This window comes from Carcharodon carcharias, chromosome 31 (assembly GCF_017639515.1).
Source record: "Carcharodon carcharias isolate sCarCar2 chromosome 31, sCarCar2.pri, whole genome shotgun sequence".
Lineage (NCBI taxonomy): Eukaryota > Metazoa > Chordata > Chondrichthyes > Lamniformes > Lamnidae > Carcharodon > Carcharodon carcharias.
Genome location: NC_054497.1, coordinates 23,592,928 through 23,620,437, shown reverse-complemented (window position 1 = coordinate 23,620,437; position 27,510 = coordinate 23,592,928). Strand labels below are relative to the sequence as shown.

At 55.8% G+C, this 27,510-nt stretch overlaps 1 protein-coding gene across 1 annotated transcript in view; it reads left to right on the top strand.

Annotated features, from left to right (window-relative positions):
• mcm5 (minichromosome maintenance complex component 5) overlaps nucleotides 1-22,336 on the top strand; it is a 38,200-nt gene extending 15,864 nt beyond the window's left edge. Inside the window, exons 12-16 of the mRNA XM_041177500.1 lie at nucleotides 302-414; nucleotides 1,762-1,890; nucleotides 2,223-2,365; nucleotides 19,747-19,874; nucleotides 21,944-22,336. Coding sequence (XP_041033434.1) covers nucleotides 302-414; nucleotides 1,762-1,890; nucleotides 2,223-2,365; nucleotides 19,747-19,874; nucleotides 21,944-22,045 — 615 coding nt within the window. The 3' untranslated portion in view covers nucleotides 22,046-22,336. The remainder of the gene's footprint in view (nucleotides 1-301; nucleotides 415-1,761; nucleotides 1,891-2,222; nucleotides 2,366-19,746; nucleotides 19,875-21,943) is intronic.
• The last annotated feature ends 5,174 nt before the right edge of the window (nucleotides 22,337-27,510 follow it).

Below are 27,510 nucleotides of genomic sequence, written 5' to 3'. Positions count from 1 at the left end.
CACACCACAATGTGGTTGACTCTAACTGCCCTCTGGAATGGCTCCAGCAAGCCAGTCGGTTCAAGGGCAATTAGGGATGGGCAACAGATGCTGACCTTGTCAGCGACACCCACACACGATGAAAGAAAACGTTTTTACAAAGGACCTGCTCTGGCCGGGTAGAAGATGCCTGTGGTGCCCACGGCCCCCATGCACATTGTGCCTCGCTGATCTCTTTCCCCCCTCCCCACACCCCCATGCCGTCTTGGCGTTCAGTTCCCTCCTGGCTTATCGAGACTGATGCCTCGTCTTTTTGCCGCAGACTCTGGCCAAACACGTCATGAACGTGCACCTCAGCGCGCTGACGCAGACACACGCGGTCGAGGGAGAGATCGAGCTCAGCAAGCTGAAGAAATACATCTCGTACTGCCGCACGTGAGTGAGGGGTGGTGGGGTGGGGGTGGGGGCATTTTGACTGACCGAGTTTTTTTGGGGGTGGGGGTGGGGAGGTTTGGGGCAGGCACAGGTGCAACTCTGATCGATGCCTCACCTGCTGGGCCAAGGAGGCAGAGTTGGTGACTTAGTGGTAATATCACTGGACCAGTAATCCAGAGGCCCAGGTTAATGTGCCCGGGACTAAACACCAAAATAAAAGCAAAATATTGCGGGTGCTGGAAATCTGAAGTAAAAACAGGAAAAATGTAAGGGTCATTTTTAGGCAGCGTGTGTGAAGAGTTAACATTTTGAGTCCAATATGACTCCCTCGGAACTGGAGAGAGGTAGAAATGTGATGGGTTTTATGATGCTGAATAAAGAGGAGAGGGGCAGGTGGAGCAGACTAGACGGTCAGGGATAGATGGGAGGGCAGGAGAGATTAAATTACACAGACATCATGGAACCCAGTGCTCCACCTACCCACCCACGTCCCCTTTATTCAACATCATAAAACCACCTGCATTTCTACCTCTCTGGTTCTAGTTCCGAAGAAGAGTCGTATTGGACTCGAAACGTTAACTCTGTGACTCTCTCCACAGACGCTGCTGAGTTTTTAAGGCACTTTCTGTTTTTATATTGCTCCTGGGACATGAATTTAAATTCCACCGGCTGTCATGGTGGGATTTGAAACCCAATTAATAGATCTGGATATTAAAGCTGGTGTCAGTAATGGTGTCCACGAAACTATCATCGATTCTTGCAAGAACCCATCGAATTCACTAATGTCCTTTAGGGAAGGAAATCTGACATCCTTACCTGGTCTGGCTGACATGTGACCCCAGACCCACAGCGATGTGGTTGACTCTTAACTGCCCCCTGAAATGGCCCAGCAAGCCACTCAGTTCAAGGGCAATTAGGGATGGGCAACAAACGCTGGGCCTTGTCAGTGATGCCCACATCCCGTGAAAAGAATTTAAAAAGGGGGCCCTGGGGTTTGACCCTCAATCTTGTGCATTTAGTTGAGGGGAGGGTGTCATTCAGTAAACCCTGGGTATGCCAAGGTGATCAGGATGGGATCTGCGAAGCACCTTGCAGCGGAATAGCCAGGCAGTGCCTAGAGATTTTGGGGGAGGGAAGGGGGTGGAGAAACAAAGAGTCTGTTTGTCTCTCGAAACCTGGGCTTTTGGCTCCAATGTGAGAAAAGGGATTGGGGGTGTGTACCCAGTGTAGCGAATGGATGGTATGGAGGGGGGAGGGGGGTTGGGGGTTCTGTGGTGGGTGGGTTTTATTCTGGTGTTTATTTTTTTTTTTGTTCCCACGTTTAATCCCGCGGGTTTTCTCCCACAGGAAGTGTGGGCCCAGACTGTCAGCGGAGGCTGCAGAGAAGCTGAAGAACCGATACATCCTGATGCGTAGCGGAGCTCGGGAACATGAACGTGAGAGTGATCGGACCAACAGCATCCCCATCACAGTCAGGTTAACATCTCTCTCTCTCTCTCTCTCTCTCTCTCTCTCTCTCTCTCTCTCTCTCTCTCTCTCTCTCTCTCTCTCTCTCTCTCTCTCTCTCTCTCTGTCATTCTCTCTCTCTCTCTCTCTGTCATTCTCTCTCTCTCTCTCTCTCTCTCTCTCTGTCATTCTCTCTCTCTCTCTCTCTGTCATTCTCTCTCTCTCTCTCTCTCTCTCTCTGTCATTCTCTCTCTCTCTCTCTCTCTCTGTCATTCTCTCCCCCAGCACGTCCTCCTGTGTTGGGGAACCCCATGCCTCTCCCCTCGCATGACCGTCCATCCATCTTCCTCTGTTCCCCACAGGCAGTTGGAGGCCGTTATTCGGATCTCGGAGTCACTGGCAAAGATGAAGCTTCAGCCATTCGCCACAGAGCGAGATGTGGAGGAGGCCCTGCGACTTTTCCAGGTGTCCACACTGGACGCAGCGCTGTCAGGAAATCTGTCTGGTGAGTGATTGTGGTGGGGATGAGGGGAGGGGACAGGGAGAGTGTATGGGGGTGTGAAGGGGGGAGGGGACAGGGAGAGTATGGGGGTTTGTGGGGGGAGGGGACAGGGAGAGTATGGGAGTTTGTGGGGGGGAGGGGACAGGGAGAGTGTATGGGAGTTTGTGGGGGGAGGGGACAGGGAGAGTATGGGAGTTTGTGGGGGGGAGGGGACAGGGAGAGTGTATGGGAGTTTGTGGGGGGGAGGGGACAGGGAGAGTGTATGGGAGTTTGTGGGGGGGGAGGGGACAGGGAGAGTGTATGGGGGTTTGTGGGGAGGGGACAGGGAGAGTATGGGAGTTTGTGGGGGGGAGGGGACAGGGAGAGTGTATGGGAGTTTGTGGAGGGGACAGGGAGAGTGTATGGGAGTTTGTGGGGGGGAGGGGACAGGGAGAGTGTATGGGAGTTTGTGGGGGGGGAGGGGACAGGAGAGTGTATGGGAGTTTGTGGGGGGGAGGGGACAGGGAGAGTGTATGGGAGTTTGTTGGGGGGGAGGGGACAGGGAGAGTGTATGGGAGTTTGTTGGGGGGAGGGGACAGGGAGAGTGTATGGGAGTTTGTTGGGGGGAGGGGACAGGGAGAGTGTATGGGAATTTGTGGGGGGGGAGGGGACAGGGAGAGTGTATGGGAGTTTGTGGGGGGAGGGGACAGGGAGAGTGTATGGGAGTTTGTGGGGGGGAGGGGACAGGGAGAGTGTATGGGAGTTTGTGGAGGGGACAGGGAGAGAGTATGGGGGTTTGTGGGGGGAGGGGACAGGGAGAGTATGGGGTTTGTGGAGGGGGACAGGGAGAGTGTATGGGAGTTTGTGGGGGGAGGGGACAGGGAGAGTGTATGGGAGTTTGTGGGGGGGAGGGACAGGGAGAGTGTATGGGAGTTTGTGGAGGGGACAGGGAGAGTGTATGGGAGTTTGTTGGGGGGAGGGGACAGGGAGAGTGTATGGGGGTTTGTGGGGGGAGGGGACAGGGAGAGTGTATGGGAGTTTGTGTGGGGGGAGGGGACAGGGAGAGTGTATGGGAGTTTGTGTGGGGGGAGGGGACAGGGAGAGTGTATGGGAGTTTGTTGGGGGGAGGGGACAGGGAGAGTGTATGGGGGTTTGTGGGGGGGAGGGGACAGGGAGAGTATGGGGGTTTGTGGGGGGGGAGGGGACAGGGAGAGTGTATGGGAGTTTGTGGGGGGGAGGGGACAGGGAGAGTGTATGGGAGTTTGTGGGGGGAGGGGACAGGGAGAGTGTATGGGAGTTTGTGGGGGGGAGGGGACAGGGAGAGTGTATGGGAGTTTGTGGGGGGGAGAGGACAGGGAGAGTATGGGGGTTTGTGGAGGGGACAGGGAGAGTGTATGGGAGTTTGTGGGGGGGAGAGGACAGGGAGAGTATGGGGGTTTGTGGAGGGGACAGGGAGAGTGTATGGGAGTTTGTGGAGGGGACAGGGAGAGTGTATGGGAGTTTGTGGGGGGAGGGGACAGGGAGAGTGTATGGGAGTTTGTGGGGGAGGGGACAGGGAGAGTGTATGGGAGTTTGTGGGGGGAGGGGACAGGGAGAGTGTATGGGAGTTTGTGGGGGGGAGGGGACAGGGAGAGTGTATGGGAGTTTGTGGGGGGAGGGGACAGGGAGAGTGTATGGGAGTTTGTGCGGGGGGAGGGGACAGGGAGAGTGTATGGGAGTTTGTGGGGGGGGACAGGGAGAGTGTATGGGGTTTGTGGAGGGGAGGGGACAGGGAGAGTGTATGGGAGTTTGTGGAGGGGAGGGACAGGGAGAGTGTATGGGGAGTTTGTGGGGGAGGGGACAGGGAGAGTGTATGGGAGTTTGTGGGGGGACAGGGAGAGTGTATGGGGGTTTGTGGGGGGGAGGGGACAGGGAGAGTGTATGGGGGTTTGTGGGGGGAGGGGACAGGGAGAGTGTATGGGGGTTTGTGGGGGGAGGGGACAGGGAGAGTATGGGGGTTTGTGGGGGGAGGGGACAGGGAGAGTGTATGGGGGTTTGTGGAGGGGACAGGGAGAGTGTATGGGAGTTTGTGGGGGGAGGGGACAGGGAGAGTGTATGGGAGTTTGTGGGGGGAGGGGACAGGGAGAGTATATGGGTTTGTGGAGGGGACAGGGAGAGTGTATGGGAGTTTGTGGGGGGGACAGGGAGAGTGTATGGGAGTTTGTGGGGGGAGGGGACAGGGAGAGTGTATGGGAGTTTGTGGGGGGAGGGGACAGGGAGAGTGTATGGGGGTTTGTGGGGGGGAGGGGACAGGGAGAGTGTATGGGAGTTTGTGGGGGGGAGGGGACAGGGAGAGTATGGGGGTTTGTGGAGGGGACAGGGAGAGTGTATGGGAGTTTGTGGGGGGGAGGGGACAGGGAGAGTGTATGGGAGTTTGTGGGGGGGACAGGGAGAGTGTATGTGAGTTTGTGGGGGGGAGAGGACAGGGAGAGTATGGGAGTTTGTGGGGGGGAGGGGACAGGGAGAGTATGGGAGTTTGTGGGGGGGAGAGGACAGGGAGAGTATGGGGGTTTGTGGAGGGGACAGGGAGAGTGTATGGGAGTTTGTGGAGGGGACAGGGAGAGTATGGGGGTTTGTGGAGGGGACAGGGAGAGTATGGGGGTTTGTGGAGGGGACAGGGAGAGTGTATGGGAGTTTGTGGGGGGAGGGGACAGGGAGAGTGTATGGGAGTTTGTGGGGGGAGGGGACAGGGAGAGTGTATGGGAGTTTGTGGGGGGGACAGGGAGAGTGTATGGGAGTTTGTGGGGGGGAGGGGACAGGGAGAGTGTATGGGAGTTTGTGGGGGGGACAGGGAGAGTGTATGGGGGTTTGTGGAGGGGAGGGGACAGGGAGAGTGTATGGGAGTTTGTGGAGGGGAGGGGACAGGGAGAGTGTATGGGGGTTTGTGGGGGGAGGGGACAGGGAGAGTGTATGGGGGTTTGTGGAGGGGACAGGGAGAGTGTATGGGAGATTGTGGGGGGAGGGGACAGGGAGAGTGTATGGGAGTTTGTGGGGGGAGGGGACAGGGAGAGTGTATGGGAGTTTGTGGGGGGAGGGGACAGGGAGAGTGTATGTGAGTTTGTGCGGGGGGAGGGGACAGGGAGAGTGTATGGGAGTTTGTGGGGGGGACAGGGAGAGTATATGTGAGTTTGTGGGGGGGAGGGGACAGGGAGAGTGTATGGGAGTTTGTGGGGGGAGGGGACAGGGAGAGTGTATGGGAGTTTGTGGGGGGGAGGGGACAGGGAGAGTGTATGGGAGTTTGTGGGGGGAGGGGACAGGGAGAGTGTATGGGAGTTTGTGGGGGGGAGGGGACAGGGAGAGTGTATGGGGGTTTGTGGGGGGGACAGGGAGAGTGTATGGGAGTTTGTGGGGGGAGGGGACAGGGAGAGTGTATGGGAGTTTGTGGGGGGGAGGGGACAGGGAGAGTGTATGGGGGTTTGTGGCGGGGACAGGGAGAGTGTATGGGAGTTTGTGGAGGGGAGGGGACAGGGAGAGTGTATGGGGTTTGTGGAGGGGAGGGGACAGGGAGAGTGTATGGGAGTTTGTGGGGGGGACAGGGAGAGTGTATGGGGGTTTGTGGAGGGGACAGGGAGAGTGTATGGGGGTTTGTGGAGGGGACAGGGAGAGTGTATGGGAGTTTGTGGGGGGAGGGGACAGGGAGAGTGTATGGGGGTGTGAAGGGGGGAGGGGACAGGGAGAGTGTATGGGAGTTTGTGGGGGGGGAGGGGACAGGGAGAGTGTATGGGGGTGTGAAGGGGGGAGGGGACAGGGAGAGTGTATGTGAGTTTGTGGGGGGAGGGGACAGGGAGAGTGTATGGGAGTTTGTGGGGGGGGAGGGGACAGGGAGAGTGTATGGGGGTGTGAAGGGGGGAGGGGACAGGGAGAGTGTATGGGAGTTTGTGGGGGGAGGGGACAGGGAGAGTGTATGGGAGTTTGTGGGGGGAGGGGACAGGGAGAGTGTATGGGAGTTTGTGGGGGGAGGGGACAGGGAGAGTGTATGGGAGTTTGTGGGGGGGAGGGGACAGGGAGAGTGTATGGGGGTTTGTGGAGGGGACAGGGAGAGTGTATGGGAGTTTGTGGGGGGGAGGGGACAGGGAGAGTGTATGGGGGTTTGTGGAGGGGACAGGGAGAGTGTATGGGAGTTTGTGGGGGGGAGGGGACAGGGAGAGTGTATGGGGGTTTGTGGAGGGGACAGGGAGAGTATGGGAGTTTGGGGAGGGGACAGGGAGAGTGTATGGGAGTTTGTGGGGGGAGGGGACAGGGAGAGTGTATGGGAGTTTGTGGGGGGGACAGGGAGAGTGTATGGGAGTTTGTGGGGGGGAGGGGACAGGGAGAGTGTATGGGAGTTTGTGGTGGGGAGGGGACAGGGAGAGTGTATGGGGTTTGTGGGGGGGAGGGGACAGGGAGAGTGTATGGGAGTTTGTGGGGGGGAGGGGACAGGGAGAGTGTATGGGAGTTTGTGGGGGGGGAGGGGACAGGGAGAGTATGGGAGTTTGTGGGGGGAGGGGACAGGGAGCGTGTATGGGAGTTTGTGGGGGGGGAGGGGACAGGGAGAGTATGGGAGTTTGTGGGGGGGACAGGGAGAGTGTATGGGAGTTTGTGGGGGGGACAGGGAGAGTGTATGGGAGTTTGTGGGGGGGAGGGGACAGGGAGAGTGTATGGGAGTTTGTGGAGGGGACAGGGAGAGTGTATGGGAGTTTGTGGGGGGGACAGGGAGAGTGTATGGGAGTTTGTGGAGGGGACAGGGAGAGTGTATGGGAGTTTGTGGGGGGGAGGGGACAGGGAGAGTGTATGGGAGTTTGTGGGGGGAGGGGACAGGGAGAGTGTATGGGGGTGTGAAGGGGGGAGGGGACAGGGAGAGTATGGGAGTTTGTGGGGGGAGGGGACAGGGAGAGTGTATGGGAGTTTGTGGGGGGAGGGGACAGGGAGAGTGTATGGGAGTTTGTGGGGGTAGGGGACAGGGAGAGTGTATGGGGGTTTGTGGAGGGGAGGGGACAGGGAGAGTGTATGGGAGTTTGTGGGGGGGGAGGGGACAGGGAGAGTGTATGGGAGTTTGTGGGGGGAGGGGACAGGGAGAGTGTATGGGAGTTTGTGCGGGGGGAGGGGACAGGGAGAGTGTATGGGAGTTTGTGGGGGGGGAGGGGACAGGGAGAGTGTATGGGAGTTTGTGGGGGGAGGGGACAGGGAGAGTGTATGGGAGTTTGTGGGGGGGAGGGGACAGGGAGAGTATGGGGGTTTGTGGAGGGGACAGGGAGAGTGTATGGGAGTTTGTGGGGGGGACAGGGAGAGTGTATGGGAGTTTGTGGGGGGGAGGGGACAGGGAGAGTGTATGGGAGTTTGGGGAGGGGACAGGGAGAGTGTATGGGAGTTTGTGGGGGGGAGGGGACAGGGAGAGTGTATGGGAGTTTGTGGGGGGGACAGGGAGAGTTTATGGGAGTTTGTGGGGGGGAGGGGACAGGGAGAGTGTATGGGAGTTTGTGGTGGGGAGGGGACAGGGAGAGTGTATGGGGTTTGTGGGGGGGAGGGGACAGGGAGAGTGTATGGGAGTTTGTGGGGGGGGAGGGGACAGGGAGAGTATGGGAGTTTGTGGGGGGAGGGGACAGGGAGAGTGTATGGGAGTTTGTGGGGGGGACAGGGAGAGTTTATGGGAGTTTGTGGGGGGGAGGGGACAGGGAGAGTGTATGGGAGTTTGTGGTGGGGAGGGGACAGGGAGAGTGTATGGGGTTTGTGGGGGGGAGGGGACAGGGAGAGTGTATGGGAGTTTGTGGGGGGGGAGGGGACAGGGAGAGTATGGGAGTTTGTGGGGGGAGGGGACAGGGAGAGTGTATGGGAGTTTGTGGGGGGGGAGGGGACAGGGAGAGTGTATGGGAGTTTGTGGGGGGGGAGGGGGACAGGGAGAGTGTATGGGAGTTTGTGGGGGGGACAGGGAGAGTGTATGGGAGTTTGTGGGGGGAGGGGACAGGGAGAGTGTATGGGAGTTTGTGGGGGGGGAGGGGACAGGGAGAGTATGGGAGTTTGTGGGGGGAGGGGACAGGGAGAGTGTATGGGAGTTTGTGGGGGGGACAGGAGAGTGTATGGGAGTTTGTGGGGGGAGGGGACAGGGAGAGTGTATGGGAGTTTGTGGGGGGGGACAGGGAGAGTGTATGGGGTTTGTGGGGGGGACAGGGAGAGTGTATGGGAGTTTGTGGGGGGGACAGGGAGAGTGTATGGGAGTTTGTGGGGGGGACAGGGAGAGTGTATGGGAGTTTGTGGGGGGGGACAGGGAGAGTGTATGGGAGTTTGTGGGGGGAGGGGACAGGGAGAGTGTATGGGAGTTTGTGGGGGTAGGGGACAGGGAGAGTGTATGGGAGTTTGTGGGGGGGGAGGGGACAGGGAGAGTGTATGGGAGTTTGTGGAGGGGACAGGGAGAGTATGGGAGTTTGTGGGGGGAGGGGACAGGGAGAGTGTATGGGGGTTTGTGGGGGGGACAGGGAGAGTGTATGGGAGTTTGTGGGGGGAGGGGACAGGGAGAGTGTATGGGAGTTTGTGGGGGGGACAGGGAGAGTGTATGGGAGTTTGTGGGGGGAGGGGACAGGGAGAGTGTATGGGAGTTTGTGGGGGTAGGGGACAGGGAGAGTGTATGGGAGTTTGTGGGGGGGGAGGGGACAGGGAGAGTGTATGGGGTTTGTGGAGGGGAGGGGACAGGGAGAGTGTATGGGAGTTTGTGGGGGGGGAGGGGACAGGGAGAGTGTATGGGAGTTTGTGGGGGGGAGGGGACAGGGAGAGTGTATGGGAGTTTGTGGGGGGGAGGGGACAGGGAGAGTGTATGGGAGTTTGTGGAGGGGACAGGAGAGTGTATGGGAGTTTGTGGGGGAGGGGACAGGGAGAGTGTATGGGAGTTTGTGGGGGTAGGGGACAGGGAGAGTGTATGGGAGTTTGTGGGGGGGGACAGGGAGAGTGTATGGGAGTTTGTGGGGGGAGGGGACAGGAGAGTGTATGGGAGTTTGTGGGGGTAGGGGACAGGGAGAGTGTATGGGAGTTTGTGGGGGGAGGGGACAGGGAGAGTGTATGGGAGTTTGTGGGGGGGAGGGGACAGGGAGAGTATGGGGGTTTGTGGGGGGGAGGGGGACAGGGAGAGTGTATGGGAGTTTGTGGGGGGGAGAGGACAGGGAGAGTATGGGGTTTGTGGAGGGGACAGGGAGAGTGTATGGGAGTTTGTGGGGGGAGGGGACAGGGAGAGTGTATGGGAGTTTGTGGAGGGGACAGGGAGAGTATGGGGGTTTGTGGAGGGGACAGGGAGAGTGTATGGGAGTTTGTGGGGGGAGGGGACAGGGAGAGTGTATGGGGGTTTGTGGGGGGGAGGGGACAGGGAGAGTGTATGGGAGTTTGTGGGGGGAGGGGACAGGGAGAGTGTATGGGAGTTTGTGGGGGGAGGGGACAGGGAGAGTGTATGGGAGTTTGTGGGGGGGAGGGGACAGGGAGAGTGTATGGGAGTTTGTGGGGGGGAGGGGACAGGGAGAGTGTATGGGAGTTTGTGGGGGGGGAGGGGACAGGGAGAGTGTATGGGAGTTTGTGGGGGGGAGGGGACAGGGAGAGTATGGGGGTTTGTGGGAGGGGACAGGGAGAGTGTATGGGAGTTTGTGGGGGGGAGGGGACAGGGAGAGTGTATGGGAGTTTGTGGGGGGGGACAGGGAGAGTGTATGGGAGTTTGTGGGGGGGAGGGGACAGGGAGAGTGTATGGGAGTTTGTGGAGGGGACAGGGAGAGTGTATGGGAGTTTGTGGGGGGGAGGGGACAGGGAGAGTGTATGGGAGTTTGTGGGGGGGGACAGGGAGAGTGTATGGGAGTTTGTGGGGGGGAGGGGACAGGGAGAGTGTATGGGAGTTTGTGGAGGGGACAGGGAGAGTGTATGGGAGTTTGTTGGGGGGAGGGGACAGGGAGAGTGTATGGGGGTTTGTGGGGGGGAGGGGACAGGGAGAGTATGGGGGTTTGTGGAGGGGACAGGGAGAGTGTATGGGAGTTTGTGGGGGGGACAGGGAGAGTGTATGGGAGTTTGTGGGGGGAGGGGACAGGGAGAGTGTATGGGAGTTTGTGGGGGGGAGGGGACAGGGAGAGTATGGGGGTTTGTGGGGGGGAGGGGACAGGGAGAGTGTATGGGAGTTTGTGGGGGGGAGGGGACAGGGAGAGTATGGGGGTTTGTGGAGGGGACAGGGAGAGTGTATGGGAGTTTGTGGGGGGGAGGGGACAGGGAGAGTGTATGGGAGTTTGTGGGGGGGACAGGGAGAGTGTATGTGAGTTTGTGGGGGGAGAGGACAGGGAGAGTATGGGAGTTTGTGGGGGGGAGGGGACAGGGAGAGTGTATGGGAGTTTGTGGGGGGGACAGGGAGAGTATGGGGGTTTGTGGAGGGGACAGGGAGAGTATGGGGGTTTGTGGAGGGGACAGGGAGAGTATGGGGTTTGTGGAGGGGACAGGGAGAGTGTATGGGAGTTTGTGGGGGGAGGGGACAGGGAGAGTGTATGGGAGTTTGTGGGGGGAGGGGACAGGGAGAGTGTATGGGAGTTTGTGGGGGGGACAGGGAGAGTGTATGGGAGTTTGTGGGGGGGAGGGGACAGGGAGAGTGTATGGGAGTTTGTGGGGGGGACAGGGAGAGTGTATGGGGGTTTGTGGAGGGGAGGGGACAGGGAGAGTGTATGGGAGTTTGTGGAGGGAGGGGACAGGGAGAGTGTATGGGGGTTTGTGGGGGGAGGGGACAGGGAGAGTGTATGGGGGTTTGTGGAGGGGACAGGGAGAGTGTATGGGAGATTGTGGGGGGAGGGGACAGGAGAGTGTATGGGAGTTTGTGGGGGGAGGGGACAGGGAGAGTGTATGGGAGTTTGTGGGGGGAGGGGACAGGGAGAGTGTATGTGAGTTTGTGCGGGGGGAGGGGACAGGGAGAGTGTATGGGAGTTTGTGGGGGGGACAGGGAGAGTATATGTGAGTTTGTGGGGGGGAGGGGACAGGAGAGTGTATGGGAGTTTGTGGGGGGAGGGGACAGGGAGAGTGTATGGGAGTTTGTGGGGGGGAGGGGACAGGGAGAGTGTATGGGAGTTTGTGGGGGGGGGACAGGGAGAGTGTATGGGAGTTTGTGGGGGGGAGGGGACAGGGAGAGTGTATGGGAGTTTGTGGAGGGGACAGGGAGAGTGTATGGAGTTTGTGGGGGGGAGGGGACAGGGAGAGTGTATGGGAGTTTGTGGGGGGGGACAGGGAGAGTGTATGGGAGTTTGTGGGGGGGGAGGGGACAGGGAGAGTGTATGGGAGTTTGTGGAGGGGACAGGGAGAGTGTATGGGAGTTTGTTGGGGGGAGGGGACAGGGAGAGTGTATGGGGGTTTGTGGGGGGAGGGGACAGGGAGAGTATGGGGGTTTGTGGAGGGGACAGGGAGAGTGTATGGGAGTTTGTGGGGGGGGACAGGGAGAGTGTATGGGAGTTTGTGGGGGGAGGGGACAGGGAGAGTGTATGGGAGTTTGTGGGGGGGAGGGGACAGGGAGAGTATGGGGGTTTGTGGGGGGAGGGGACAGGGAGAGTGTATGGGAGTTTGTGGGGGGGAGGGGACAGGGAGAGTATGGGGTTTGTGGAGGGGACAGGGAGAGTGTATGGGAGTTTGTGGGGGGGAGGGGACAGGGAGAGTGTATGGGCGTTTGTGGGGGGGGACAGGGAGAGTGTATGTGAGTTTTGTGGGGGGAGAGGACAGGGAGAGTATGGGAGTTTGTGGGGGGGAGGGGACAGGGAGAGTATGGAGTTTGTGGGGGGGAGAGGACAGGGAGAGTATGGGGGTTTGTGGAGGGGACAGGGAGAGTAGGGGGGTTTGCTGGAGGGGACAGGGAGAGTATGGGGGGTTTGTGGAGGGGGACAGGGAGAGTGTATGGAGTTTGTGGGGGGAGGGGACAGGAGAGTGTATGGGAGTTTGTGGGGGGAGGGGACAGGAGAGTGTATGGGGAGTTTGTGGGGGGGACAGGGAGAGTGTATGGAGTTTGTGGGGGGGAGGGGACAGGGAGAGTGTATGGAGTTTGTGGGGGGGGACAGGGAGAGTGTATGGGGGTTTGTGGAGGGGAGGGGACAGGGAGAGTGTATGGGAGTTTGTGGAGGGGAGGGGACAGGGAGAGTGTATGGGGGTTTGTGGGGGGGAGGGGACAGGGAGAGTGTATGGGGGTTTGTGGAGGGGACAGGGAGAGTGTATGGGAGATTGTGGGGGAGGGGACAGGGAGAGTGTATGGGAGTTTGTGGGGGGAGGGGACAGGGAGAGTGTATGGGAGTTTGTGGGGGGAGGGGACAGGGAGAGTGTATGTGAGTTTGTGCGGGGGAGGGGACAGGGAGAGTGTATGGGAGTTTGTGGGGGGACAGGGAGAGTATATGTGAGTTTGTGGGGGAGGGGACAGGGAGAGTGTATGGGAGTTTGTGGGGGGAGGGGACAGGGAGAGTGTATGGGAGTTTGTGGGGGGGAGGGGACAGGGAGAGTGTATGGGAGTTTGTGGGGGGAGGGGACAGGGAGAGTGTATGGGAGTTTGTGGGGGGGAGGGGACAGGGAGAGTGTATGGGAGTTTGTGGAGGGGACAGGGAGAGTGTATGGGGGTTTGTGGAGGGGACAGGGAGAGTGTATGGGAGTTTGTGGGGGGGAGGGGACAGGGAGAGTGTATGGGAGTTTGTGGGGGGAGGGGACAGGGAGAGTGTATGGGAGTTTGTGGGGGGGAGGGGACAGGGAGAGTGTATGGGGTTTGTGGCGGGGACAGGGAGAGTGTATGGGAGTTTGTGGAGGGGAGGGGACAGGGAGAGTGTATGGGGGTTTGTGGAGGGGAGGGGACAGGGAGAGTGTATGGGAGTTTGTGGGGGGACAGGGAGAGTGTATGGGGGTTTGTGGAGGGGACAGGGAGAGTGTATGGGGGTTTGTGGAGGGGACAGGGAGAGTGTATGGGAGTTTGTGGGGGGAGGGGACAGGGAGAGTGTATGGGGGTGTGAAGGGGGAGGGGACAGGGAGAGTGTATGGGAGTTTGTGGGGGGGGAGGGGACAGGGAGAGTGTATGGGGGGTGTGAAGGGGGGAGGGGACAGGGAGAGTGTATGTGAGTTTGTGGGGGGAGGGGACAGGGAGAGTGTATGGGAGTTTGTGGGGGGAGGGGACAGGGAGAGTGTATGGGAGTTTGTGGGGGGAGGGGACAGGGAGAGTGTATGGGAGTTTGTGGGGGGAGGGGACAGGGAGAGTGTATGGGAGTTTGTGGGGGGAGGGGACAGGGAGAGTGTATGGGGGTTTGTGGAGGGGACAGGGAGAGTGTATGGGAGTTTGTGGGGGGGAGGGGACAGGGAGAGTATGGGGGTTTGTGGAGGGGACAGGGAGAGTATGGGAGTTTGGGGAGGGGACAGGGAGAGTGTATGGGAGTTTGTGGGGGGAGGGGACAGGGAGAGTGTATGGGAGTTTGTGGGGGGGGACAGGGAGAGTGTATGGGAGTTTGTGGGGGGGAGGGGACAGGGAGAGTGTATGGGAGTTTGTGGTGGGAGGGGACAGGGAGAGTGTATGGGGTTTGTGGGGGGAGGGGACAGGGAGAGTGTATGGAGTTTGTGGGGGGGAGGGGACAGGGAGAGTGTATGGGAGTTTGTGGGGGGGGAGGGGACAGGGAGAGTATGGGAGTTTGTGGGGGAGGGGACAGGGAGCGTGTATGGAGTTTGTGGGGGGGGAGGGACACGGAGAGTGTATGGGAGTTTGTGGGGGGGAAGGGGACAGGGAGAGTGTATGGGAGTTTGTGGGGGGACAGGGAGAGTGTATGCGGAGTTTGTTGGGGGGAGGGGACAGGGAGAGTGTATGGGAGTTTGTGGGGGGGACAGGGAGAGTGTATGGGAGTTTGTGGGGGGGACAGGGAGAGTGTATGGAGTTTGTGGGGGGGACAGGGAGAGTGTATGGGAGTTTGTGGGGGGGACAGGGAGAGTGTATGGGAGTTTGTGGGGGGGACAGGGAGAGTGTATGGGAGTTTGTGGGGGGGACAGGGAGAGTGTATGGGAGTTTGTGGAGGGGACAGGGAGAGTGTATGGGAGTTTGTGGGGGGGAGGGGACAGGGAGAGTGTATGGGAGTTTGTGGGGGGAGGGGACAGGGAGAGTGTATGGGAGTTTGTGGGGGTAGGGGACAGGGAGAGTGTATGGGAGTTTGTGGGGGGGAGGGGACAGGGAGAGTGTATGGGAGTTTGTGGAGGGGACAGGGAGAGTGTATGGGAGTTTGTGGGGTAGGGGACAGGAGAGTGTATGGGAGTTTGTGGGGGTAGGGGACAGGGAGAGTGTATGGGAGTTTGTGGGGGTAGGGGACAGGGAGAGTGTATGGGGGTGTGAAGGGGGGAGGGGACAGGGAGAGTATGGGAGTTTGTGGGGGAGGGGACAGGGAGAGTGTATGGGAGTTTGTGGGGGGAGGGGACAGGGAGAGTGTATGGGAGTTTGTGGGGGTAGGGGACAGGGAGAGTGTATGGGGGTTTGTGGAGGGGAGGGGACAGGGAGAGTGTATGGGAGTTTGTGGGGGGGGAGGGGACAGGGAGAGTGTATGGGAGTTTGTGGGGGAGGGGACAGGGAGAGTGTATGGGAGTTTGTGCGGGGGGAGGGGACAGGGAGAGTGTATGGAGTTTGTGGGGGGGAGGGGACAGGGAGAGTGTATGGGAGTTTGTGGGGGGAGGGGACAGGGAGTGTATGGGAGTTTGTGGGGGGGAGGGGACAGGGAGAGTATGGGGGTTTGTGGAGGGGACAGGGAGAGTGTATGGGAGTTTGTGGGGGGGGACAGGGAGAGTGTATGGAGTTTGTGGGGGGAGGGACAGGGAGAGTGTATGGGAGTTTGGGGAGGGGACAGGGAGAGTGTATGGGAGTTTGTGGGGGGAGGGGACAGGGAGAGTGTATGGGAGTTTGTGGGGGGGACAGGGAGAGTTTATGGGAGTTTGTGGGGGGGAGGGGACAGGGAGAGTGTATGGGAGTTTGTGGTGGGGAGGGGACAGGGAGAGTGTATGGGGTTTGTGGGGGGGAGGGGACAGGGAGAGTGTATGGGAGTTTGTGGGGGGGGAGGGGACAGGGAGAGTATGGGAGTTTGTGGGGGGAGGGGACAGGGAGAGTGTATGGGAGTTTGTGGGGGGGGAGGGGACAGGGAGAGTGTATGGGAGTTTGTGGGGGGGAGGGGACAGGGAGAGTGTATGGGAGTTTGTGGGGGGGACAGGGAGAGTGTATGGGAGTTTGTGGGGGGGAGGGGACAGGGAGAGTGTATGGGAGTTTGTGGGGGGGGAGGGGACAGGGAGAGTATGGGAGTTTGTGGGGGGAGGGGACAGGGAGAGTGTATGGGAGTTTGTGGGGGGGACAGGGAGAGTGTATGGGAGTTTGTGGGGGGACAGGGAGAGTGTATGGGAGTTTGTGGGGGGGGACAGGGAGAGTGTATGGGAGTTTGTGGGGGGAGGGGACAGGGAGAGTGTATGGGAGTTTGTGGGGGTAGGGGACAGGGAGAGTGTATGGGAGTTTGTGGGGGGGAGGGGACAGGGAGAGTGTATGGGAGTTTGTGGAGGGGACAGGGGAGAGTATGGGAGTTTGTGGGGGGAGGGGACAGGGAGAGTGTATGGGGGTTTGTGGGGGGGACAGGGAGAGTGTATGGGAGTTTGTGGGGGGAGGGGACAGGGAGAGTGTATGGGAGTTTGTGGGGGGGACAGGGAGAGTGTATGGGAGTTTGTGGGGGGAGGGGACAGGGAGAGTGTATGGGAGTTTGTGGGGGTAGGGACAGGGAGAGTGTATGGGAGTTTGTGGGGGGGGAGGGGACAGGGAGAGTGTATGGGGTTTGTGGAGGGGAGGGGACAGGGAGAGTGTATGGGAGTTTGTGGGGGGGAGGGGACAGGGAGAGTGTATGGGAGTTTGTGGGGGGAGGGGACAGGGAGAGTGTATGGGAGTTTGTGCGGGGGGAGGGGACAGGGAGAGTGTATGGGAGTTTGTGGGGGGAGGGGACAGGGAGAGTGTATGGGAGTTTGTGGGGGGGAGGGGACAGGGAGAGTGTATGGGAGTTTGTGGGGGGGACAGGGAGAGTGTATGGGAGTTTGTGGAGGGGACAGGGAGAGTGTATGGGAGTTTGTGGGGAGGGGACAGGGAGAGTGTATGGAGTTTGTGGGGGGGGAGGGGACAGGGAGAGTATGGGAGTTTGTGGGGGGAGGGGACAGGGAGAGTGTATGGGAGTTTGTGGGGGGGACAGGGAGAGTGTATGGGAGTTTGTGGGGGGGACAGGGAGAGTGTATGGGAGTTTGTGGAGGGGACAGGAGAGTGTATGGGAGTTTGGTGGGGGGGACAGGGAGAGTGTATGGGAGTTTGTGGGGGAGGGGACAGGGAGAGTGTATGGGAGTTTGTGGGGGTAGGGGGACAGGGAGAGTGTATGGGAGTTTGTGGGGGGGAGGGGACAGGAGAGTGTATGGGAGTTTGTGGAGGGGACAGGGAGAGTATGGGAGTTTGTGGGGGGAGGGACCAGGGAGAGTGTATGGGGGTTTGTGGGGGGGACAGGGAGAGTGTATGGGAGTTTGTGGGGGGAGGGGACAGGGAGAGTGTATGGGAGTTTGTGGGGGGGACAGGGAGAGTGTATGGGAGTTTGTGGGGGGAGGGGACAGGGAGAGTGTATGGGAGTTTGTGGGGGTAGGGGACAGGGAGAGTGTATGGGAGTTTGTGGGGGGGGAGGGGACAGGGAGAGTGTATGGGGGTTTGTGGAGGGGAGGGGACAGGGAGAGTGTATGGGAGTTTGTGGGGGGGGAGGGGACAGGGAGAGTGTATGGGAGTTTGTGGAGGGGACAGGGAGAGTATGGGAGTTTGTGCGGGGGGAGGGGACAGGGAGAGTGTATGGGAGTTTGTGGGGGGAGGGGACAGGGAGAGTGTATGGGAGTTTGTGGAGGGGAGGGGACAGGGAGAGTGTATGGGAGTTTGTGGGGGGGGAGGGGACAGGGAGAGTGTATGGGAGTTTGTGGGGGGAGGGGACAGGGAGAGTGTATGGGAGTTTGTGGGGGGAGGGGACAGGGAGAGTGTATGGGAGTTTGTGGGGGGGAGGGGACAGGGAGAGTGTATGGGAGTTGTGAGGGGACAGGGAGAGTGTATGGGGGTTTGTGGAGGGGACAGGGAGAGTGTATGGGAGTTTGTGGGGGGAGGGGACAGGGAGAGTGTATGGGAGTTTGTGGGGGGGGAGGGGACAGGGAGAGTGTATGGGAGTTTGTGGGGGGGGAGGGGACAGGGAGAGTGTATGGGGGTGTGAAGGGGGGAGGGGACAGGGAGAGTATGGGGGTTTGTGGGGGGAGGGGACAGGGAGAGTGTATGGGAGTTTGTGGGGGGGACAGGGAGAGTGTATGTGAGTTTGTGCGGGGGGAGGGGACAGGGAGAGTATGGGGGTTTGTGGAGGGGACAGGGAGAGTGTATGGGAGTTTGTGGGGGGGACAGGGAGAGTGTATGTGAGTTTGTGGGGGGGACAGGGAGAGTGTATGGGAGTTTGTGGGGGGGACAGGGAGAGTGTATGGGAGTTTGTGGGGGGGACAGGGAGAGTGTATGGGGGTTTGTGGGGGGGAGGGGACAGGGAGAGTGTATGGGAGTTTGTGCGGGGGGAGGGGACAGGGAGAGTGTATGGGAGTTTGTGGGGGGAGGGGACAGGGAGAGTGTATGGGGTTTGTGGGGGGGAGGGGACAGGGAGAGTGTATGGGAGTTTGTGGGGGGGACAGGGAGAGTGTATGGGAGTTTGTGGGGGGGAGGGGACAGGGAGAGTGTATGGGAGTTTGTGGGGGGGACAGGGAGAGTGTATGTGAGTTTGTGGGGGGGACAGGGAGAGTGTATGGGAGTTTGTGGGGGGGACAGGGAGAGTGTATGGGAGTTTGTGGGGGGGACAGGGAGAGTGTATGGGAGTTTGTGGGGGGGACAGGGAGAGTGTATGGGGGTTTGTGGGGGGGACAGGGAGAGTGTATGGGAGTTTGTGGGGGGGACAGGGAGAGTGTATGGGAGTTTGTGGGGGGGACAGGGAGAGTGTATGGGGGTTTGTGGGGGGAGGGGACAGGGAGAGTGTATGGGGTTTGTGGGGGGGAGGGGACAGGGAGAGTGTATGGGGTTTGTGGGGGGGACAGGGAGAGTGTATGGGGTTTGTGGGGGGGACAGGGAGAGTGTATGTGAGTTTGTGGGGGGGACAGGGAGAGTGTATGGGAGTTTGTGGGGGGGACAGGGAGAGTGTATGGGAGTTTGTGGGGGGGAGGGGACAGGGAGAGTGTATGGGGTTTGTGGGGGGGAGGGGACAGGGAGAGTGTATGGGAGTTTGTGCGGGGGACAGGGAGAGTGTATGGGAGTTTGTGGGGGGGAGGGGACAGGGAGAGTGTATGGGAGTTTGTGCGGGGGACAGGGAGAGTGTATGTGAGTTTGTGGGGGGGACAGGGAGAGTGTATGGGAGTTTGTGGGGGGGAGGGGGACAGGGAGAGTGTATGGGAGTTTGTGCGGGGGACAGGGAGAGTGTATGTGAGTTTGTGGGGGGGACAGGGAGAGTGTATGGGAGTTTGTGGGGGGGACAGGGAGAGTGTATGGGAGTTTGTGGGGGGGAGGGGACAGGGAGAGTGTATGGGGTTTGTGGGGGGGAGGGGACAGGGAGAGTGTATGGGAGTTTGTGGGGGGGAGGGGACAGGGAGAGTGTATGGGGTTTGTGGGGGGGAGGGGACAGGGAGAGTGTATGGGGTTTGTGGGGGGGAGGGGACAGGGAGAGTGTATGGGGTTTGTGGGGGGGGGGGGACAGGGAGAGTGTATGGGGTTTGTGGGGGGGAGGGGACAGGGAGAGTGTATGGGAGTTTGTGGGGGGGGAGGGGACAGGGAGAGTATGGGGGTTTGTGGGGGGGAGGGGACAGGGAGAGTGTATGGGAGTTTGTGGGGGGGAGGGGACAGGGAGAGTGTATGGGAGTTTGTGGGGGGGAGGGGACAGGGAGAGTGTATGGGGTTTGTGGGGGGGAGGGGACAGGGAGAGTGTATGGGAGTTTGTGGGGGGGAGGGGACAGGGAGTATATGGGGTTTGTTGGGGGGAGGGGAAAAGGAGAGTGGGAGTTTGTGGGGGGGAGGGGAAAAGGAGAGTGTATGGGGGGAGGTGTCATTTGTGGAATGGGCGTTGTGAGCTCCCTGAATGTTAGCCCCCGGTGAGTTTGTTTTCTGTTGTCCAGTGCACAAGAGCCTGACGTCAATCTTGGGGGTCAGAGAGATCACTAAGGTTTTGGGGGAGGGGCTGCAACCTGTCCCATCACCTGGTGTTGGAGGGGGCCCATAAGCCCTGGACAGTATGGGGCAGGGATTAGTTTGGTCAGGGGAGCTCATGGAGTACCATTGGTTGGAAAGAAGTATAGGGCAGGGCCCACACTCTGGGCTGACTGACCTGAATTGTCCTGTCTTCCAGGTGTGGAAGGCTTCACCACAGCAGAGGATCAGGAGATGTTGTCTCGTGTCGAGAAACAGATGAAGCGTCGCTTCGCCATCGGCTCCCAGGTTTCCGAACACAGCATCATCCAGGACTTCCTCAAGCAGGTGGGTGGCTCGCTTGTAGGGCTGGCACCGGCACGATGGGCCGACTGGCCTCTTGTTAAAACACTCCAGCTCTGTTATCCATAAACCCTCCTGGCAATGGGAGAGCAGCGAGGGGCAGTGGCTTCAGGTCTGCACAGGCTCACGGCGCCTTGCAGTGCGAGTCACTCGGTCCCAGCGGACCTCTCACTGCTGGTCTGTAATAGGGACAGCCGGGACCTGTGGAGATGCAACCCAGGATGGGGATTGGTGGTTCTGAGGAGACAAGGGGAGGATTTTGACCTGTTGTGGCACGCAGTTCCCGCTGTCTCCGCATCAGAAAGCTGATCCCCTCCGATTCCAGGACTAGGAACTGAGATTCTATCTAAAATCAAACGAGACTCAGTCCTGATGGAGCGCAGCACAGAAATTGTAAACAAGAAAAATCCAAAGTCCATCGCCTTCTGTGGTATTTGCACAATGAAACAGTCGTGGAGACGATGTGCACAGTGGTATTGTCACTGGACCAGTAATCCAGAGGCCCAGGCTAACGAGCTCTGGGGACAAGAGTTCAAATCCCACCACAGGAGGGAGGTGGAATTTAAATTCAATTAACAAACCTGGAATATAAAGGTCGCCTCAGTAATAGTGACCATGAAACTACTACCATTGATTGTTGTAAAAACCCATCTGGTTAACTAATGTCCTTTTAGGGAAGGAAATCTGGTCTGACCTACAAGTGACTCCAGACGGTCAGCAATGTGGTTTGACTCTTAAATGCCCTCTGAAATGGCCTAGCAAACCACTCAGTTCCAGGCCATTGTTAACTTTGCCAGTGGCGTCCACATCCTATGAAAGAAAAATGGAGCTGAGACTAACCACAGCAAGTCAATCAGTTAGTCTCCAGTAGACCCAGGCATAAGTGAAGGGAAATACCAAGCAATGCTGGAGAGCTTTGGGAACCAAAGTTACCAGTTGCTCCCAATCCTGCTACACTCACTAGAATTGCCCTGGGGTGTTTCATCGACAATTACTTGATCACAACCTGAGTATTGTGCCCAGTTCTGGCCGCCACACTTTAGGAAGGATGTCAGGGTGCTTGAGATGTAGAAGAGGTTTACCGGAATGGTTCCAGGGATGAGGCATTTTGGCTACAAGATTCAGTCGGAAAAGCTGGGCTTCTTCTCTTTGGAGCAGAGGAGATTGAGGAGAGACTTCATAAAGGTGAACAAGATTATGACAGGTTTAGGTAAGGTTGCCAGAGGGAAGTTTCTCCCATTAGCTGATGAGGATAGACTCTATACTGAGAGCGATTTCATAGGAATAGAGAAGGTCAGGGTGTTTGGTTTATGAACAGGAGGAGCTGCAGTTGGTGACTATATAACGAGACAATTTGAGACAAAAAGAGAGTGCTGCTTGGTCGGAAAGTGGACTGTGGTCGAGACGTTCCCTGTGTCGTTCCCCATAGCGATGCCTTGACCAATCTGACCTGCCTGGTTTGAATTTGAAACAAAAGCTTGTCAATTATCTGTTGTCTGTTGCGTTCTCCATGGCAACGCATCTACCAATCAGAGTCCCCTTGCCGACCAAGCAGCACTCTCTTCTCATGCGGTATAAATTGTTCCCCTTATTGTTGGTTTATCTTGTGTAGCTGTCCTGATGGGTGCTAATGAAAACGTTTGAAAGCATGTCTCCTTTTTTTCAGCAATACTCCAGTTCTGTACTACCAAAGGACAATGTAAAATAAGGGATGAGACAACAATTTAAAATTCAGTCAACTCAGGAATACTTTACGAAAAGTGGTTGGGTGCTTTGTCCCAGGAGCTGTGGTTGGGGACAGAGCCCATTGCAGCTATTCTGGGAAATTGGAGAAATCTTCCAATTGGGTAGATTAAGTATGAGAATAGGGAGAGAGCAGGGCAGTGGGATTATTTTGTGATTGAGGCAGGGCTAGGGAGGAAGAGTGGGGTAATGGGATTGGCGTAGGTGCAGACCTCCTGCGCTCTCATTTCTCCCCCTCTCTCCCCACCACCGGTGGTTCTGTGTTTTACTGTTAAGTGCCTCTCCCTTCAATATGCTCTGTCCCCTTGCAGAAATATCCGGAACACACCATCTACAAGGTCCTGCAGCTGATGATGCGTCGGGGAGAGATCCAGCATCGAATGCAACGCAAAGTCCTTTACCGCATCAAGTAGCAGCGGCCATGGGGGTGAGCGCCGAGGCCTGTGGAGCGTTCCTGCACTGCCCATGTGATCCAGTCCCTTCTATCTGTCGCCTGTGAGCTGCCCCCGTCCCCAACCAGGTGAGATTACCACAGTAACGTGACAAGGAGTTATTGGTAACCAGGAGGCTGCAGGTGGAGACTGAGGCTGGACAAGCGGCATCTGTACAGTGATGTTTTTATCCTTTTTTTCAGTGGATCTTGACGAACGAAGGAATTTATGGTGTCTGCTCTTTTTATTCCTCAATAAAGTTAATGATTTGTGCTCCTGAATCTGTTTGTACTCATTGCGACGCTAAATGTGATTCTGACTCCACCAGTCTGCATGGATATAACCTTTGCTCCCCGCATTGGCACCAGAGAGCAGTTTCCTGGCTCCTGACTACCCCGGTTTCCCCCAATATCTCATCCCAGTGGCCAGATTGGACTTTGGCTCTCAGGCATTTTAACAGTGGAAGGCACCACAGCTGGGCCTATTTTTGTCTTCCCGCCTACAGTCCCAAAATGGTGTAAAGAAAGGTTTAACCAGATTGACCGGAACTAAGAATTCTACTTCCTGGTGGAGACAGCTCCTGGGACAGACCCACTGGTCGATCTCCTGCACTGTCCTGTTCCTAAAGCCCCACCGAATGGGCAGGTTCCTGGCCTTGCTTATTGTTCTCTGGAACCTCTGACCCAAGCGCACCCACCCTATTTTCTTTCTGATATTCGTGTCGTTCCATTCTAGAATCTTCTCTTTTGGAAGTAAACGACATGAGCTGACCCATGGGAGCCCCAGCACTGCTGTCTCTTTGCCATCGAGCTGTGAGTGCAAGGAGCGAGCATTGGAATCTGGGGCTGTGGGCGGGAAGCGAGTCTCTTCCCAAGGGGGTCAGGCACGATGCTGGAACACTTCCAGAAGCTCGACCGGCTGACGGGGGCAGTCGATGAAATGTTTTATACGTGGACTGTCCGAGGCTGTGAGAGGCTCAAGGCCGTCCCCTCTATCAAGCTGCTGCTGAAGTGTCTCCAATGTTTGTTTGCCTTCCTGGGGAGGGGGCTGGCTTTCAGGGCGCTGTCCACTTACTGGGCCCGTCTGACAGACTGTGTCAATGAGCGGGTGGCAGAATTCGAGGCTGTGGCCCAGCTTGATCTGAAAATGCCGCTCGGAGTCTGGGATGTGTGCAGGTAACGAGGGTAAAAGAACAAAAAGGAAGGTCTGTGATTGGGCAAAAGACTGGGGAGATGAAATGATGAGAGTTGCGTTGCAAGGTCAAAGGGAGTGGTAATGGGACAGGTCCTCCACTGTCAGGTGCCATTCCCTAAGAGTGTTGGCAACCATGGATCATGCTTGGCAAAGTACTGCAGTGGTTTACCATTGCCTCCTGCAGTATGGCTGACCAGAAAACGCTCCTGTTCTTGCCACCTGCCTTCGGGTGTATTGGAAAGATTTACAGGCTGATAATCAACCTGTTTGGCCACATTATGAACGCACCTTCCATTGCCACCAAGTCCTGAAGTGGGACTTGAGATACAGGGCTGCTGGTCCAGAGGTGGGGATGCTACTCTCTCCACCACAAGACTGCAGTGGAGGATGTCTAGAGAAGGTGTGAATGGCAGAATGATGACCAGCTGCCATCCAAAAGCAAAGACACGAGTAAAACCAAAATCTGAAAGCAAGATGAGGGTGGAGGTTACTGTCTGAAATTGTTGAACTCAATATTGAGTTTTGAAGGCTGTAAGGTGCCTAATTGAAAGCCATGAACAGCGCCTCCTATGTTGAGCTTCATTGGAACAGTGCAGGAGACCAAAGACACGTCTACTCTTTCTGTTACTCCTTCAAATAATTCAATCAAGTATTATCTTACCTTTTGAAATCTCTGTTGAATACTCCATTACATTTTCAGTTTCTGGATATTTTTCTGTTGCATCTTTCTGTTCCTTCCATTATCTCTCCGTGAAAACAAAAGCTTAGGGGGCAATAGTCCCTGGTGCATTCACCGTGGCAATGCCTCGACCAATCAGTCGACTTGCCAACCAGTCAGCATCCTTTTTACATGCAGAATAAATTGTTTCCCTTTGAAATTTGGTATTCTTGCATCTGTCCTGATGAGTGCAAGATGAAAATCTTCCACTATATGTCTAATTTTTTCTGTGCTGCCAAGTGATTATTAATTAGTTCAGCAAATATCTTTCTCTTTCTGCACCCGGCCCTTCTTAAGTGTCTTTATTTCCTTTTTGGTCTCCTCTTCTTCCAGCTTGTTAGTCTCTGGTATATACTGAGCCAAAGTGATTATTCAATATTTCTTCCATGTTGTTGCCATTGCCTGTGAGTTTATATTGTGCATCCATTAGTTCCCTCGTCCAGTCCTAATTTTACATAAGAACTAGGAGCAGGGATAGGCAATTCAGCCCCTCAAGCCTGCCCCGCCATTTATTACGATCATGGCTGATCTCATTTCAACCTCAGCTCTAATTTCCCGCCCTCTCCCCATAACCTTTCAACCCATTACAGTTAAAAATCTGTCTATCTCCTCCTTAAATTTATTCAGCATCCTGGCATCCACTGCACTCTGAGGTAGTGAATTCCATAGGTTCATGACCCTTTGAGAAAAGCAAATCCTCCTCACCTCTGATTTAAATCTATCACCCCTTAGCCTAAAACTATGGCCTCTTGTTCCAGAATGCCCCAGAAGGGGAAACATACGCTCCACATCTACTTTGTTTATCCCCCTTTAGCATCCTATATACTTCAATTAGATCTCCTCTCATCCTTCTAAACTCTAGCGAGTATAGGCCTTAACTGCTCAATCTCTCCTCATAAGACAAACCCCACATCTCTGGAATCAATCTAGTGAACCTCCTCTGAACCGCCTCCAGCCAAGTGGTTATGGTACTGGGTTTGTAACCCCAAGATCAAGAGTTCAAATCTCACAATGGCAAACTATGAAACAATGTAACTTCATCTGAAACAGATGGAAATGGGTTTGTACTCGAAAGAGTTACATCCTTCCTCAAGTAAGGGGACCAAAACTGCACAATACTCCAGATGCAGCCTCACCAATGCCTTCTACAGTTGCATTTTCCTTTAGTTATTCATGTGCCTGTAGAGCACTTTACTATTTTTCATATTCCTTGATAATTTAATTTCGTGCCTCTTTGCCCTTTGTAACTTTATATCTGACTTCTTTTCGAAACTCTTATATTTCCTGCTTGTTTTTATTTCTAATGGAATAGAATTGGAAAACAAGTTATGCTGAAGCTATACAGCATCTTGGTTAGACCAGACTTTGAGCACTGCACAGTTCTGGCTTCTATAATATAAAATGGATATGGAGACATCGGAGAAGGTTCGAATAGGCTTGCAAGAACGATACTAGAATTAAGTGGCTATATATCTGAGGAAGCTGGGCCTCTTTTCTCCAGGAAAATGTAGATTGTGGGGTGACCTAATGGAGTGAGTGTGAAAGAGAGGGAGAGTGAGTGAAGTTATGGAGAGATTTGATGGGATAGATATAGAGAAGATGTTTCCACTTGTAGTGGAGTCCAAAACTAGTCCCAAAATATAGGATAATCAGGAACAAACCTAATACAGCAGCTCTTAAGGAGAAACCTTTTAACCTCAACTATTTCACAAGTTCTACCAGCTAACCTGTTTTTGGGTAGAGTAGCATTGTTACATTTAAAGAGAAATTAGGTTAACATGAGGGAGAAAAGAAGTGAAGGGTATTCTAGATAGTGAGATGAAATAAGATGGGAGGAGGCGCATGTGAAGTATAAACGTTTGAATGTGCCAAATGGCCTTTTTCTGTGCTGTACGTTCTGTGCAACACTGGAAAATCTTGACAACATCCAGGACAAAGCTGTCGGCTTGATTGGCATCCCATTCACCACCTTAAGCGTAAGAAATAGGAGCAGGAGTAGGGCACTCAGTCCTTGAGCCTGCTCCACAATTCAATAAGATCATGGCTGATCCAATTGTGGCCTTAACTCCACTTTTCAGCCAGCCCCACATAATCCTTGCCTCCCTCTGAGAGAAGTTCCTCCTCATCCGCATCTTAAATGGGAAAACCCCTTATTTTGAAACTGTGTCCCCTGGTTCTAGATTCCCCACATGAGGGGAAATATTCTCAGCATCCACCCAGTCAAGCCCCCTCAGAATATTTTGTTTCAATAAGATCACCTCTCATTCTTTTAAACTCCAATGAGTATAGGTGCAACCTGCTCAGTCTTTCCTCTTAAGGCAACCCCTTCATCCCAGGAATCAGCCGAGTGAACCTTTTACTGTCACCAATGCAAGTATATATCCCTCTTTAAGTAAGGTGACCAAAACTATACATGGTACTCTGGCAATCTTGTCAATGCTCTATACAGTTGTAGGAAGACTTAGCTACTTTTATACTCCATTTCCCTATCAATAAAAGCCAAAATTCAATTTGCCTCCCTAATCACTTGCTGTACCTGCATGCTAACTTTTTGTAATCCATGTACAAGGACACCCGGATCCCTCTGTACCGCAGCATCCTGCAGCCTCTCCATTTAAATTAAAACACTGCTTTTCCATTCTTCCCACCAAAGTGGAGAACCTTGCATTTTCCTATTTTATATTCCTTTGCAGACTCTTTGTGTCCTCCTCACAGCTTGTTTATCTATCCATCTTTGTATTGTTATCAAATTTGGATAAAACACACAGTCCCTTTACCAAGTTATCCAAATAGTTGAGGCCCCAGCACTGAGCACTGTGGCACTCCACTAGTTACGGTTTGCCAACCTGAAAATGAACCTTTTATCCCAACTTTGTTTCCTGTCAGTTCGCCAATCCTTTGTCCATGCTAATATACCACCCCAGTAGCATGTGCTCTTATCTTGTGTACATATAAACTAGGAGCAGGAGTAGGCCATTCAGCCCCTTGAACTTGCTCCGCCATTCAATAATATCATGGCTGACCTGATTGTAACATACCCACGATAATCTTTCATCTCCTTGTTTATAAAGAATCTATCTACCTTTGCCTTAAATAGTACCCTTTTATGTGACACCTTATTGAACATTCACTTCCTCCACCACCGGCACCCATTAGCAGCAGTTTTCCATCTACAAGATGCACTGCAGCAACTCATCTAGGCTCCTTTGACAGCACCTTCCAAACCCGAGATCTCTTATCACCTTGAAGGACAAGGGCAGCAGATGCATGGGAACACCACCACCTCAAAGCTTCTCTCCAAATACTATACCATACTAACTCGGAAATATCTCCCTGTTCCTTCAGTGCTGATGGGTCAAAATTCTTGGAGCTTCCCACTTAACAGCACTGTGGGTGTAGCTATACCACATGGACAGCAGCAGTTCAAGAAAGCATCTCAAGGGTAACTTGGTCTTGCCAGCGATCACATTGAAAACGGTTTTTATTCTTAAAAATCTATCTGTGTTGAGGAGAAAAGATGGGTTAAAGATTTGGC